Source organism: Panthera leo, chromosome D2, assembly GCF_018350215.1.
Source record: "Panthera leo isolate Ple1 chromosome D2, P.leo_Ple1_pat1.1, whole genome shotgun sequence".
Classification (NCBI taxonomy): Eukaryota; Metazoa; Chordata; class Mammalia; order Carnivora; family Felidae; genus Panthera; species Panthera leo.
Window position 1 is genome coordinate 19561632 of NC_056689.1, and position 15960 is coordinate 19577591.

At 36.8% G+C, this 15960-nt stretch overlaps 1 protein-coding gene across 4 annotated transcripts in view; it reads left to right on the forward strand.

The window, feature by feature from the left end:
* The first annotated feature begins 460 nt into the window (after positions 1-460).
* The window catches only part of UBE2D1 (ubiquitin conjugating enzyme E2 D1), a 29079-nt gene continuing 13579 nt past the window's right edge, over positions 461-15960 (forward strand). For 2 of the 4 annotated variants that reach the window (XM_042908277.1, XM_042908278.1), the window contains exon 1: positions 461-717. In XM_042908277.1, the coding sequence (XP_042764211.1) occupies positions 694-717 (24 nt within the window). In that variant the 5' untranslated portion in view covers positions 461-693. The remainder of the gene's footprint in view (positions 718-15960) is intronic. The other 2 variants (XM_042908279.1, XM_042908280.1) reach the window with 1 other exon arrangement.

The window sequence follows — 15960 nt, forward strand, 5'->3', positions numbered from 1 at the left end:
AGTTCCAAGGAGGAGCAGGCATGAGGGATTAGCAGTGGATAGAGCAGGATAGAGTGGGCGCCTTTTGAAATAGGAACTAAGGAGGTAAGAAAGGAGTCATAATTGGTAGGTCTGTGCATGTGTGAGAAATTTGGGCAGTTTATACGGTTGAAAGTGAAATCTACAAAAGTAAAAATAAAGGATCAGCTGCAGCACATATTGGAAATCCCTGTAAGCTTACAAATTCCTAATTTGTTATCCCTCTTTTATAGATTGGGTACCTCAGGTTCAGTAACTTGATCAAAATCAAATTGCAAAGACCAACTCATGACCGCGAAGTTCTTAACCTAGGTTGAAGTCAGCAGTCACTCGACCTCGCCAGCGGCCGGCGGCCCGGGACACGGCTGGAACTACACTTCCCAGTGTGCTAGGCTGGGCGGGGCGCGAGCGGGGAGGGCGCAGGCTCCTTCCCAGAAGCAAAAGCGGAAACAAAAGAGTCTCGCCGGCGTCCCCTCCCGCACACTCGCGCACACTCGCGCTCGGGCGCACTCGGAGCAGGCACCGGCTGCCGGAGCGAGTTGGCGAGCAGCGAGCCGGGGACCTGCAGGGTTGATCCAGCCGAGCGGAGAGCGAACAGAGCCCACGACGACCCTACGTCCCCGAACCCTGCAGCCGCCCCCAACCGGCCGGTGTCCCCGCCGCCCTCCCTGACCCATGGCGCTGAAGAGGATTCAGAAAGTGAGTGCGGAGGCCAGGCCTGGAGCGGCGGGGTGCGCTTCGGCTCCCTGTCCACACTCACCCGGGCGATGGTCCCGAAAGACGCGCTGAGAGGGCAAGAGATGGGAGGGTGGGCGGGGATCCGGCCAGAGATGCCGGACCGGCCAGAGGGCACTGGATAGGTGAAGTGGGAGCAGGAGCAGGTCCCGGGTGGCCGGAGGTGCTTGGAGGCGGGGGCCCCGCTGCGGGCTCGCGCAGGAGCTGAGCCAGGAGCCCTAGGGTGGAGATCCTTCTCGGGCTTCAGACCTTCCCGAAATCTGTGCTTCACGGTCACGACTGGATTTTGCCCTATACCGGTCTAGTTTTGGCCCCTGTCATGCTGTTTCCTCCACGCTGTTTCTTAAGCGTGTTCTCTTATGTTCTTGCTTCCCCGGGCTCCGGGAGAGGGCAAGGAAGGTGTGGTGGGCCTGCAGCCTTTCTCCTCGGTACTGTGGGTTTGTTCTTTTTCTCCTCTGCGGTTGGCTCCTGCTCAGATCCCCTAACGGGCTGGAAAAGCCCATTTGGGGCCCAGGAGCCAGAAGAAGCCTCTTTGCCTCTTCTATTTTGGTACCTCTTCTGCTGCCACTTCAGGTCACATAGCTGTAGTGAAAACATAGTTGCTGATACACAACAAGATGACCTCCTGGCTGTGATTCATCGTGAGTCAAGCCAAACAGGTTTTTTCCCCCTTATGATAAACTTACATGTAAAGTTCGAAACACAAAGAAACTGCCACAGTTTAAGTTGTTTGATGCTTTGACACATGAGTATAGAATGAAGAAGAAATGTGTATGTTCATTCGACAAATATTTATCCATTCCAACTCTGTGTAAGGAATTATCTTCCCTTGCATAATATTGTATTTATTGCTACTGTTTCAGATGTGAACATCCCACAAAATTGGGGTTGGGGCATTTTTTTTTTCTGTTCAATTTTATTTTTTGTTGGGTTATTGGTCTGTTCACTGACACAAGTTTTAAAAAGGTTTTATAGCTACAGTTTATGTGGAGAACACTGAGAATTTATATCTTAAATGGGGAGTGTTTCAGCAAGTTAAGCCAACAACAGACAGCATGCCTTGTAAATAATTTTAGAAGAAATCAGTGCTACAGAAAATTTTTATTAGGTTTTTCAGGCATGAAGTGATAGAGATATATATACATTGTGCTGTCATCTTCTAGTACAGAGGACAGCAACTTTCAGGTCCAGACTTTTTTGTTGTTCAAACACTGAATCTGTAAAATACTGTGTGTGTTTGTGTGTGTGCGCGCGTGCCATTTGAGGGTCTTTCACTATAAAACTAACATCATTAAAACTAATTAACTTTCACTATAAAAGCTAACACTCCACATCTATTGATTAATGTTTTCTGATTTGAAGATAATGCAGTTATACATTCAAAATTATCCTAGTTTTGAAGCCCTAATCAGCATCTTTGCCATGCCTTGTATACTTACAAATGATGATGTAATATTGGCTTACATTTGAATTAAACAACACACATGTTCCAAGGAAGTTTTAAAATTCCATTTCCTCCTTTCCTACTTGTGACAATTCTTCATAAGACTTTGCATATACCATAGCTTTTAAATAATTTAGAATTTGTCCACAGCAAGTAGACAAAGAAAATGGACACTATTTGTGAATACTTTACTGGGCAGTTGTTAGTCACCATGCTGAACCAATGTATTTGGCTTATATTTATAATATGGAATACACCCAAATCATATTTTTAATTTATAACAGAGTTGCCTGGTAAAAAATAAAATCACATAAAATTGATGTTAGGCCTGTAACAAATTGATATTTTGGAGAATAAATTGGGGATCACATAATGTCGCATCTCTATGTGTCAGTCTTTGGCTTTCCTTTTTTGTTATCAGAGAAGTTGACTTGCACAAATCTCCCTTTCCACTAGTCACATGTTCCTCAAACTTTAAGGGGTGTTATTTTGTTTGATTTTCCACTTTTCTTACTTTTCACACCTTGATTAGAAACCAGTTCCAGGTAAGGTGTGCTGTTTGCCTTATGAACAGTAACAAAGCCTTTTTTTATATCATCAGTATATAAATTTATATTTGAATCTTGGCATGTTCCAACCAAAGAAGATGAATATTAAAGAAGATGAATATTAACTTTTGGCCTTTCTCTGTAAATGTATGAAAATAACACTATCCAATACCTTCCAGGTCATTGGGTTGTGATTTTCCTTTCCTAAAGTGGCAGACCTTAAAGTTGTGTAGAACTACTGAGAACTCTGCATTTTGGAGTTGAATAGAGGGTAGGGGCAGCTTCAGAATAGCTTTGGAACTGCTTCTAGGGTAGCATATTAGAAATAACTGTGGGACGCTTTCAGACTGTCCCCACTGTTGTAAATGGAAAGATGTTGAATCCCTCAGATAGGCTGGGGTGGAAAGAAGGTTGAGAATTATTATTCAGAGAAGGAACCTGAGGCCAGGAGTGAAGGAATGCTTTGTTTAAGTTAATCTCTGAAGAAGTGACTTGAGAATGTTGAAAAAGTCATGACTTCACATTTCTTTACCTCATGTGAAAAGATTAAAGATGATTGAATTAAAATTGTATGTATATACGAAGCATGTAGATATCAATGCTTAAAATATATTTTTATAGTAAAGTATGCTAAATGACTTAATACTCTTATTTAGACATCCAGTGCCAGTTTTGCATTTCAGCTCATAAATTTACACACCCATGCCCTATTTTTTGATACAGTAGAAGATGTTATCACAGTCACCTAAATCACTAAAGGGAGAAAGTTTGGACAAAGTCTGAGGAAAGATACCTAAGATATATTTGAAAAAAGAGGATAGTTTTTTAGCTGGGCATCTATTATTTTCTAGGATTATTTCTAAGTGTTTCTCTTATCAATACTATGTTTAATCCTTGATAAGCTTTTGTTGGAAATCACTTTTAAAATTATGAATGTTATATCATAATACTGCATGTTTTGAAAAGCAGAAGAAAAACAGGAGATCCTAATATAGTCATTATTATCATCTTAGTATATTTTTTTCTAGATTTTTTTATTTGATAAATTGAAGTTATGATCATCATACTATCATGATATGATATTATTGCTTTTTTGGTCTTTTGAAAAGTGAAACAAGTTTTGTTTTGCAAATATAGCAACACAGATAACTACTCCTTAGTGTACAGTTCTATCCTCAAAATGGAATATTTGCTTTTTTAATAGTAATTTGACTTAAACTTCTTATGTAAGAAGATTAAAATACAACTTTATAAATGTTTTGAGCTGCTGAATTTTTTTATTTGTACAATTCCACAGTACACTCTTTATATCAGTCTGGGAGATCTTAGGATACTTAAAAAAACAACCAAGCCCTTTGTGGATAGAGCATCAAAGAGAAGAAGATCTGTTTTTTTATTTCTCGCTCTGTGACTTACTAGTCTGTTTCCCTATCCATATAATGATACTGTAGCTAAGTACAACCAGCATGTAATATATAATGATTACTCTGTGATAGATGCTGTTCTAAGTGTTTGACATATATTAATTGATATAACCATTAGTGAATCCAAGAAGTTGAAATAATTATTATCCCTGTTTTGCAGATGATGAAGCAGAGGCACAGAAAGTTGAGTAATGTATTGAGAATCACATATCTAATAAGTGGCAGTGCTAGGGTTCAAAACCAGGCAGTTGGCTTTAGATTCCATGCTATTAACCATTTTAGTACATGGCTTTTCTTATCCAAATGGACTTATATCTATTGTATTTAAATTGATAGACATATAGAGTCAAGTGAGTTTATGGTCATGATTTGCAAACTGGACTATTCTATACATATGTAAAGTGGTATTTAAACCTTGGCATATTTAATCATTTTCACTGATGCATCACACTGTGTTGTTGTGCATTTTAAATCTCTGGTCTCAAGTAACATATGCCGAATCATTTAACATGGTAAATGAGTAATATAACTTTGTTTATTCTTGTTCTATCACTTAAAATTTTTCTCCTCCAAAGGGATTTAGAATAATTGTTTGGAAGTTATAAATATTCTGTCAAAGTATCATTTCATTGTGAAGTTTTCATTTGAGAAAACTATTTATGAACTGATACAGCTGTTTAGTCCCTCTAGTGGCTTTGAGTAGCAGTCGACTGTTCAGATGACACAAATATGTTAGGAAGACTTGCAGATTACAAGATTAGGTCTAGGACTCCAGATTCTTTCAGTAAAGAAGGATACAACTTTGGGGCACCAGGGTGGCTCAGTCTGTTAAGCATCCACTTTGGCTCAGGTCATGATCTCACAGTTCGTGGGTTTGAACTCCACGTCAGGGTCTGAGCTAGAAGCTCAGAGCCTGGAGCGTGCTTTGGATTGTCTCCCTCTCTCTGCCCCTCCCCCACTCATGTTCTGTCTCTGTCTCTCAAAAATAAATAAACGTTAAAAAAAAGAAGGATATAACTTTAACAAAAATTTTAGAAAGGAAGAACACAGTATTTATGCTTCTTGGTAGATGAAGTGGTTTTCCTTGAGATGAAAGGAAGAAAGTGTTCTTTTTCTAAAAAGCCACAATGTCAGTTTTTTTGGCTTCTAAATCTTTGCAATTAAGCTCACTCTTCCTTTTACCCTGGGTATCATGTATTTTTCTTTCTTAATCACAACAAAAGTGTAAAAAAACAAGATAACCTATTACAGGTAAAGAGTTCTGAGGTCCTTCTCTGTGGAAATAAATAGCATAGATCTAAATGAAGCTGTTTATGCCTATTTTAGGAAGCCAAACACATATTATAAAAACCAAGTTAGCAGGATGTGGGATTGCCCCCACTAAAGCAGAGTAGCATCCTTACATGCTTTAGTTCCCTGAAATACACATAGAAAGCATATTTAATGAGTGCTACTAATCAAAATAATAAGCCTGATACTTTCCATCAAACTGAATTAATGGTTGTCTATAATGTATTAGCTCTCCTGTCTTCCCACCTTCTTTTTAACAGTGGGTGAACTGATATTACATTAATTAAAAACAGGTATTGAGATACTTGTCCTGTCTCCTTTTAACCTTGTGATGCTGGAATAAAAGATGCTAGAATATACAATCCAGATTTTCAGGGAATTGGAGGGATCCTCAGGCTACCTCAGAACATCTGTCTGAAGGCAAAACAGGTTCTGTTTCTAGCCACTCTTGGTCAAGATGGCCTCTGAAAAGCTGAACTTTTTCTGCATTTAATTGGTTCTGGGATGAATTTGAAGGTTCTGTTAAACACATTACACAGTATTAGAGGCTACTATGTTCTGCAGTTGTCCTTTGTATGGGGAGGAAGCTACCATCCTGAAGCTTAGTTTAGTGCTACCCATCGTGTTTTTGGATGTTTCCTCCACTGCTCTCTATTCCTATTATTCTGTTTTTTGTTTTGTTTTGTTTTGTTTTGTTTTGTTTTGTGGCTCTTTCTCTTCAGTGTACCACATTGCTTATTAGATGCCTAGTATCGTTTTGGATTTATGAAAACCTTTCCAACAGGGATAAGGTTGGTGTGTTGCTTCCTTCACTTTAAACTTACTTAGTAGTGCAAACAATCTGACGATTCTCAGTGCAAATGACTACCCTCCTTATGTGAGCGGAGTCTGGATTTTGTTTAGAGGGAACCAAAAAGACCTGATGGCCTGTGCTCATTGTTCTTCTCTAAACCAGTAAAATTCTGGCCTGTGTTTTTGCTTCCCCTAAATTTTGATGTGTTGTATTTTCATTTAGTTAAAAATATTTCCTAATTTCCCTTTTGATTCTTCAACCCTTGAGTTATTTAGAAGTATATTATTTATTCTCCCAATACTTGTGATTTTACAGATAGTTTTCTTCTCTTTTCGGTCTTTTTTTTTTTATGTTTATTATTGAGAGAAACAGAGCCTGCATGGGAGGGGCAGACAGAGACGGGGACGGAGGATCTGAAGTGGGCTTCCCTCTGACAGCAGAGCCCAAGGTGGGGCTCAGAATGACAAACTGCCAGGAGCTGACCTGAGCCGAAGTCAGACCCTTAACCTACTGAGCCACCCAGGCGCCCCCAGATAGCTTTCTGTTATTGATTCTGAGTTAATTCCATTATGAACAAAGAAATTGTTATTTGACTCCTTTTCAATATTTGGGATTTGTTTTATGGCCCAGTGTATGGTCTGTACTTTATCCTTCCATAATAGTGATGCCCTTCAGATGCCCAACATAGCTTTTGAATGAAAATATTTAATGAATTCCAGACTTCATTTTGCCAGTTTCTGGTTGGTGTCTGTGGAGCCTAGGTTATTTCTAAGGAATGAATGCCAAACCTTCCCGATGTCTTCTTGCACTTTTATGAGCTTCCAGAACAGGAGTGATGAAACCAATTTAGTGGGTCATAAACATCATTTTAAAAAATGGAATAGAAAATGGAATATTAATGCTTTAGGTATAGTAAGAGTGGTAGTGTTTCATGAAACTTTTTTTTTTAATTATATATTTGTGCCTGTGCCCTGTGCCTGTGTGTATGTGTGCTAGGTTGTACTATATGTATCATATTTTTCTTGTTATGAATTGCTGTAAGAAAAGTATGAAAAACATTGTTCAATAGCATAAGATCCTTAGGTAAAATTAATATTATCAGAAATATATGCCACACATTCGTATGTGTGTATATATAGAGAGAGCAAATGGACATACATACACATAGAAACACATATACACATATATATATGTATATATATATTCACATATACAGTATAAAGTACTGTAGCCTTGGAAACCGTTCTATTTGCTACAAACCGCCAATGCTCATTGTTTTCTACTAAAAGTTGTAGCATTTGTGATATATAACCACAGTATTCAAGAATAGTGCTGAGTGATACTAAGATTAATTGATTTATTATGCAAATACTTATTAAGTGCCTGCTGTATAACAGTTATTTGGGATAGAACTGTAAGAAGTGATACATAATAAATATTTGACAAATATTGAAAGATATGTTGGTCTTTTAAGTAGTTTTTAAGAAATAGGCTGCTAGCTTTTTATTCTTTCATTTTTTTTCTTTCTTTTTTTCCTGAAGCACTTTTCTTTGTTACTATGAAGTAAATAGTAACTTTTAATAATGTAGCATTGAAAATGCTCTATGTTGCATGTTACATTGTGTGTTAGAATTGTATTATGCATTTTGAAAAGTTGTCTGTAATTTTCTATCATGTTTTTCTTGCCTCTCAGAGTATCTTTAAACAAAAACACTCCTCAAAGCTTATGGAGTAGTGTTCATTTCTAACCTTTTGTAAAATTAGAGTTCCTGGGAAAAGAAAAAGAATCCCTTTTCATTTCCTCACTTGTCACACTTTTGTGTTTCTTGAGTATGGCTGAAACTGTACAAATGACCTTAATTCAAGTACCAGAGTATTGTTGACTCCAATATTGATTGAGAATAATGGGCTGTAGTTACTGTAGCCTTGAGGTGAGTATTGTTTCAGGGTGGGGAGAGTGCTGGAGTGGAAATCAGATGGTCTGAGCCTTTGTTCTAACTTTGGCTTTATGACCTTGGCCAAGATACTCATAGTCTTTATTTTCTTTATCTAGAAATGATGCATTGAACTAGATCGTTTCCGTGGTCCTTTCTGATTTATAATGAGTCTTTTAAGATGTCTTACTCTTTGATTAAAAAGCAGTTATTTGTGATGCAAATAAGATATATTTCTGTTTTTGTACCAGTATCACATAACAAGCTTTTCTAATTCCATTTAGCTCCCATCTGTTTCACAGGTATCTTTAAAGTATAGAGATCGTTTTATCCACATATTTAGAAAACTGCCTTATACAGCTACCTTCCATGTAGTAGATTTTTTTGGATTCTAGTTAATGCATTTATGTAGTACCTTCTGTATATAAGGCATATACAAAATGAAATAAGGAGATACATGGAAAAGTGATGTATAGCTAGCATGAACCTAAGAAATTTAAAACTATTAATAGTGAGAAAGATACCATAATTATTGGGTAGACTTATGAAAGTACAATAAGGAAAATGTAACATATTTGAACAGAAAGAGAGTTGAAGGTTGGAGAGACCAAATTTATTTAGGGAAGATCAGGAAAAATATTATGCAGATGGAATTAGATATAGGTTTGGAAGAATGGGTAGCATTTTTAAAGATGAGGTTCATAAAGGAAGCTACAGAAATGAAAGCACCAGAAAGTACTTGTCTTGTTTAGGAAGGAACAGATAATCCTGCCTTTGGGAAGCATTTGGGGAATAGTAGACATACAAGTTCATACAGTGGAGGGCCTTGAAGACTCATCATGAGAAATGTGTACTTAATGCTTCAAATTTGGGAAAGTTTGGGAAGCCATTGAAGTTTTTTTGAGTAAGGAAGTAACAGTCTTAATCATATTCTTAGGTATCCATTCTTGCCCTCATAGAACATAGGATTGTTTACCATTTGTAATTACAAATCTGATGAATGTCATAGTATAGAGTTCTCTGGGAATATAGCAGGGACCCTTTGAAGTGTTCAAGCAAAACCTTAAAAAAATGTGTTTAAGATGAGACTTTAAAGGTAAAAGGAAAGTAGGTAAAGTGAATGAGTGTGTGTGTGGTGGGGAGGTGCTTAGGAGTCTTCTATCTAAAAGGAAACAAGGGACAAAATAGCATTTGGGGACTTTAAAGTTATGATTGGTATGGAGAGTATTGGGGGAAAATGGTTGCAGAGAGAAGGAGTCAGATGCTAGAAGGCCTGGTAATAAGCCATTTTAAGGATTTATAAATTTTATGTTAAAGCTAATGAAAAATATTGAAAGGGTTCAACTTGGTACTTTGAGAAGATGATTTTAACTACAGTGTCTTGGTAGAGAAATAGGACAAGTCAGTTAACCCACTACACTTGTTTAAGTGAGATCCAAAGAGGGTCTGACCTAGGATGGTGGCAGAAGACATTTGGAAAGAGGGTTATATGAGAAACCCTGGCCTTTTTGAGTTGGTCTGACCCACCCATGCCTACTTGGCCTTTCAGATCAGATCTCTAAGGCTCGGTGGTCAAGGCAGTCTCTTCAGACCCCTACTACCCAATCTGTTCTCAGATACTTTAATAGTGTCTCCCTGATTTGAACCTTTGGCTTCTTATGCTGAAATGTCTCATCTTGCTCTTCTCAGACTTTTTTTGTCCATTGGACCTCAGTTTTTTATATTCTGGGACCCTTTCAGTGGGAGGGATTTGGACTGAAGGAGAATCTGAACAACTTGTACTGATTAATATGAGGGATGGGAGAGTGGGGTGGGATATGATGAAGGAATCAGATGGTGATTCTAAAGTTTAGAGTTTGGATTACTGGAAAAAGTATATTTTTATCATAATACTTCATAAAGAAGACTGAAATACAGTTTTTACTGGGATATCTTAGATTTATCTGAGATGCATTTTTATTTATGTAATTCCTGTGATGGAAATATATGTAAAGGAGGTGACTGGGAGTCTTCTCTTTAAGAGGAAGCTATGTTTTAAACTACAGGCAAGATAATATCGTGGGAAATTGAAAGTCATTATGACTGCTGTAGAAATCACTGGGAAAAAGTGGTTGCAGATCTGAGATATTGGGTAGATGATGTCCCTAATCTTGACCTCAAACATTTATTCCAAATTATGCTCTTTATAACTCTGGTTCAATAAATACTATTTTGATGTAACAAAGTCAGTAGCATAACTGCTTTCTTCATCTTTTTTTGTGCAGAATTTGGCTGCATTATTATTATTGATTGATTGACTGATTTTTTAATAAATAGCCTTTACCAGATATATCTGATCCAGAGACAGTGAAGCAGCTAGGACCATTGTGTTGAAATGAGTAGTTCCTATGACTTAATCAATTGGATGCCATCAGCGTTTTGAAGTCTTCCAGGAAAAATCTGCATGGTTAATAATAAAGCTGTTCTTTAATTCAAGAGTTTAAGGAGGTTCTGTATATGGAGACCTTTCTGACAATTGTTTGATATCTCTATTGAAATAGCTCTAGTCAGCAGGGTAAGGAGACCAGAGTCTGAACTGTAAGCCTGTGAATGTTTATTTACAGACAAATCAAATATAGCTCATATATCCCTTTAGAGACAACATCAAAAATACAATGTGGTAAGAATCACTGTCTTGTTTTAGGAGTTTTCAGGTAAAGATAGTTGTGTCACATGAATTAATTGCCTGTTGAGCCAGGGTTTATGAAATAATGTTTTCATATGCTTTGGGTTCAGTAATTTAGATTTTGGACTGTAAATCAGTCCCTATGAACAGGCTGTGCATTAATGTCCTTTATACACATCCAGTGGGGTATATATTGTATCTATTACAGAGATTTAGACCTTCTGAACATTGAAGCTAGAGAACAACCAAGCTTTTTCAGTCTGGTCAGCATAATTTTTTAGAGAATATTTACTGCATAGTGTCATATTAAGTTTGATGGTAAATAAATAAGGCAGCTCTGACTTGTTAGCTTTCATTCTCCACTGTTCAGGTTGGACTTTTAGCCTTCTGGGAACTGAGAGATTAATGCAAGCCTCTCTTCTCTTAGATTCCCTTCTTTGTTTCCTTTTATTTATTTACTTTCTTTGAATTAGGCTGCCTCATCTACTTTTAGATTTTTAAATTCCCTAGAGGCAGGGACTGTGTCTAGGTTGGTTTTATGGAGAACACTCAGCATATTGTGGGGGTGTTATAAACATGCCATCTGTATCAATTTAAAATTCAGTTTCAGACCTCTTAGTACTTTCCTTTGTGTCTACGTGGTTATAGAAATCTGAACTGGAATAGAGGTGCTTAGCCATGTAAGGCTATATAAATCCATTAAGTACACATTTTTGTGGACGTATAATGCTTCTATAGTTCCAGTCAAAATCTGCCTTTCATATACAATATCTTATATTTTTATCTTTAAATTTAGATACCCCAATTAGTTTTTTTATTTGAATGTTAATCACATTGGAATAGAAAATTGCTTCACTGACAGATTACTTTTGTCTGGAGCATCTTTCACCAGTTTGATGGTATTTATTGCCTGATCTGTGTTTAGGTATAAGGTTAGTTTGTTTTAAGCTTACTTTGTCTCAAAGGAGAAGAAGGAAATTGGATCAACTATGTATTTCAATTTTAGATTTTAAAAGTCACTGGAAATGAAATTGGAAGATACACCCATACATTAGACACACACGCACACACACACACACACGCACACACCACATAGTGTGTTGACTATAATGAATTTCTTTTCATATATGGATTCATAACTAGTCTCATTGTTTGATAGACATCTGTTAACATTAGAAGATTTCTACATATTTCTGTTAGGTATATACCTGACAGTAAACTTGCTGGGTCATTAAGTATTCCTGTGTTTACCTTTGGTAGTTAATGTCAAACTTTGCCTCATTCACCAGCAGCATGAGAGTTCCAGTTGCCTACCATCTTTGCCAACACTTAAATTTTTTCTGGCTTTTTCACTTTAACTATTCTGCTGGGTTTGTGGTGGCATCACATTTTGGTTTTAATTACATTTTTCGTTGATGCCTAATGAAGCCAGGCCCCTTCTCATATATGTATTGGCTGTTTGGATAGTCTTGTCTTGTCTTGTCTTTTCCTTTCCTTTTCTCTTCTCTTTTTTCTTCCTTCCTTCCTCCCTCCTTTCCTCTTTCTTTCTTTCTTTCTTTCTTTCTTTCTTTCTTTCTTTCTTTCACAGTCTCTTTTATAAAGTGCCTATTCGAATCTGTCTTTTAAAAATTGATCTGTAGATAAAGATTTTATGTATTCTGGATGTGGTTCTTTTGTCAGATATGTATATTACAAATATTTTCTTCTGTTTGATGGTTTGCTTGCCGTGTAATACTTTTAATGTGTCTTTCGATGAACAAATGTTCTTGATTTTAGTCCAGTCCAAATTTTTTATTTTTTCCCTTATGGGTAGTGCTCTTTGTTTGTGTCCTGCTTAAGAAGTTTCTGTCTCCTCCAAGGTCATGAAGACATTTTATGTTTCCTTTTAAAAGCATTATTTTATCTTTTAAATGTAAACCTATGATCTATTTAGAATCCATAGAACCATATCCAAAGATATGGTTTGAAGTGGGAGAGGTCAAGGTTTATTTTTTTCCCATATGGATACCTAGATGACCATCTATTGAAAAAATTTTTCTTTTCCTCCACTAGAATCCTGCTGACTTCACTTTTAATTTTTGAAGGCTAGGTTTGCCATTGTTTTCTTTCCATTTGAAATACATTGATAAATAACGTAAATACTCATGGTCCCACTCATATGTCAGACACCATCACTTTTGCTTCTACATCAAAAGTGCTATTTGTTTATCAGAAATAGTGATAATATCCTAAGTTGGGTTTAAAGGATATATTGTCCATTTCTTTCATGTGCAACTCTCTGCAGTTAAACTTTATAGAGCCCTAGGGAGATACCACCCCATTAAAGTGTGTGAAAGATACCCCCTGGATTTGGCTTATGCCCTGTGTGGCAAAATGAGGCAGCCCTAACTGCTACTTGTAATAACTGGCTAATACAAAAACAAAATACATTAAGTTTTCTGTGCTGTAGCAATCCACCTTTTGCAAATAAGGGTTATTTTTATTTAAGTATAGTATTGTAGTGTGCCACAGGTTTAAAGGGGTAGAGTAGGAGATAGTCTTTGAGGTAGTATATGTGGCTTTCCCGAATTTACTAGATCATATAACCTTATTTATTAATGTTTCATACTTGTACTTATTTTTTATTTAAAAGGTAGTTAGTGTCAGTCCAGATATTCTATGCCAGTTCCTTACTAGATCACACTTCTGTCCTAGGAAGAAACTTTCTAAGATCCTTAGAATGTTCTAAACTTGAGTAGACACATTCAGAAGATGACTCTTGAGGTGTATGGCTACTCTTAAATGTATTTGCTTGGAGACAGAACCATTTTTAAGTTTCTAAGAATCTAGAGGCCCTCTTTACTATAGCTTTTAAACTGTGTCTTGTGAAGTTATTTTTTTCCACAAATCAGTTCTCCTTGAATTTCATGCCTCAGTTTAATCATCAACAAATATGCCTGACTGGTGACTTAGGAGGATTTTTATTAGCATCATAACCTGATATCATTAAGTCTTTAAAACATTGAGAGGGTAAAGGTGGGATAATAGTATAAAAACAGAATCATAATCCCTATTAGATAGGATGTGGAACTGCTTAATAAACGTTTGCTATAATTAGTCCACTGGTTAAATTAATCATGGGACAAAAAACAACAAAAACAAAAAACTCTGTCATTGCCACAAACTGCGACCCTATCCCTGGGCAGCTCTGTCACCAAGGATTGCCAGTGGTTGGAAGATACCCTACTTTGAGCCTGGTCAACTCAGCACAAACCCCTAACTCCTGTCAGAAAAGCAACCAAAAGCTGTATCCTGACATTAGGTCAGCAGCATCCTAAATAAACAATAAGGATGGAATATTTAGAGTTATGAGGTCTTCTAAACCAGAAAAAAAAAACCAAAAATTACTAATGAGAATTTTGTGTGGCTTTGGCTATTTTACTAGAATATCATACATTCTGTAAATTGAAAATAGTTGCAGCAGTAGCATGATTTTTAATACTTTAATGATTAATATTCTTTTGAGATTCATTTTTAGGTATGATTATTTGTTACTTAAAAGGCCACCTCGGTGTTTTTAAGTGAACTGCACTCTTCTCTCTTAACACCTGTTATTACAATACTCTTTTTATTATATGTAGTCTACGTGGCTACCTAAGGGAATAATTGATTCTGATTCTGTTGCCAAGTCTAATTATTTGCATTTCTTTAATGTTTTTATTTATTTTTGAGAAAGAGAGACACAGAGAGACAGATCATGAGCGGGGGAGGGGCAGAGAGTGAGCAAGACTCAGAATCTGAAACAAGCTCCAGGCTCCAAGCTGTCAGCACAGAGCATGATGCAGGGCTCCAACTGGAGATGAGATCATGAATGGAGCCAAAGTTGGACGCTTAACTGACTGAGCCACCCAAGCACCCTAATCATTTGTATTTCTAAAAGATTTAAATTTGAGTTGTCTATTCCCTGCTGATCATGTTTTTCCTTAAATTTTATTGGTTAGCTGAAATCATATCACACACCCTATATGAAAGGCATTGTGCTAAGGGTTATGGAGGAATCCATCAATAAAATGCAATAAAACCCTAGTTTAAAAAAAAAAAAACATTCTGGTAGAAGAGGAAAAGGAGGGAAGAAATAAGTTCTTATTATAATACATGCCAAATATTTAGGTACTTTTGCATTTTCATTCAATTTTCAATATAGTTCTTCAGGGTTACCAGTGATGTCCCCAGATGAGGCACTTGATACTCAAAGAGGTTAAGTTGCCCAGAGTCACACAGCTAGTAAAGGTTAGTGCAAGGCCAGATTTCATCCAAGTCTGACCCCAAAACTTGTGGTCAGTGACTGTTGAGAAGATGGCCACTATTAAGGAGAATGGGTAAATTTTGGGCATAGGGAAACAGAAAGAAGATTATTTTAGGAGAAAGAAAATTGTGAAGGCCAGAAAATTTAGCCTTATTACAACCAAGTAATCAGGTGAAACCTGACTAGATGCTCTCAAACTTTTGGTTCTTAGGACCTCCTTGTATGAAAAGCACTGAGGGCTTCAAAGAGCTTTTTTGTTTGTATGGGTTATATCTATTAATATTTACCATATGAGAAACAAAAACAAATTTAAAAATAGTAATTTAGAAATAACAAAACCATTACATATTAACATCAAGTAACATTTTTATTAAAAATAACTTTTCCAGGGGCACCTGGGTGGCTCAGTTGGTTAAGCATCCAACTCTTGACTTTGGCTCAGGTCATGATCTAACGGTTCATGAGTTTGAGCCCCACATTGGAGCTGCACTGTCAGTGCAGAGCCCGCTTAGGATTCGGTCTCTGTCTTTCTCTCTGCCCCACCCCCGCTTGTGCTCTCTCTCTCTCTCAAAATAAATAAGAATTAAAAAAATCAAAATCTAAGAATTAGATGATAGTTGAATCCTCATATCTGCTTAGGAATTCAGTCTGTTACAATATCACATGCCATATAACTGGAAAACTCCACTGTATACTCATGAGATATTGAGAGTGAAAAAAGGTAAATAACATGTTAGTTTTATCATGAAATTAATGCTGTCTGCATAGACCTCCTGAAGGTGTTTTAGAAAACCCATGGGACTTCTTTGGAGTATTATTGGGCA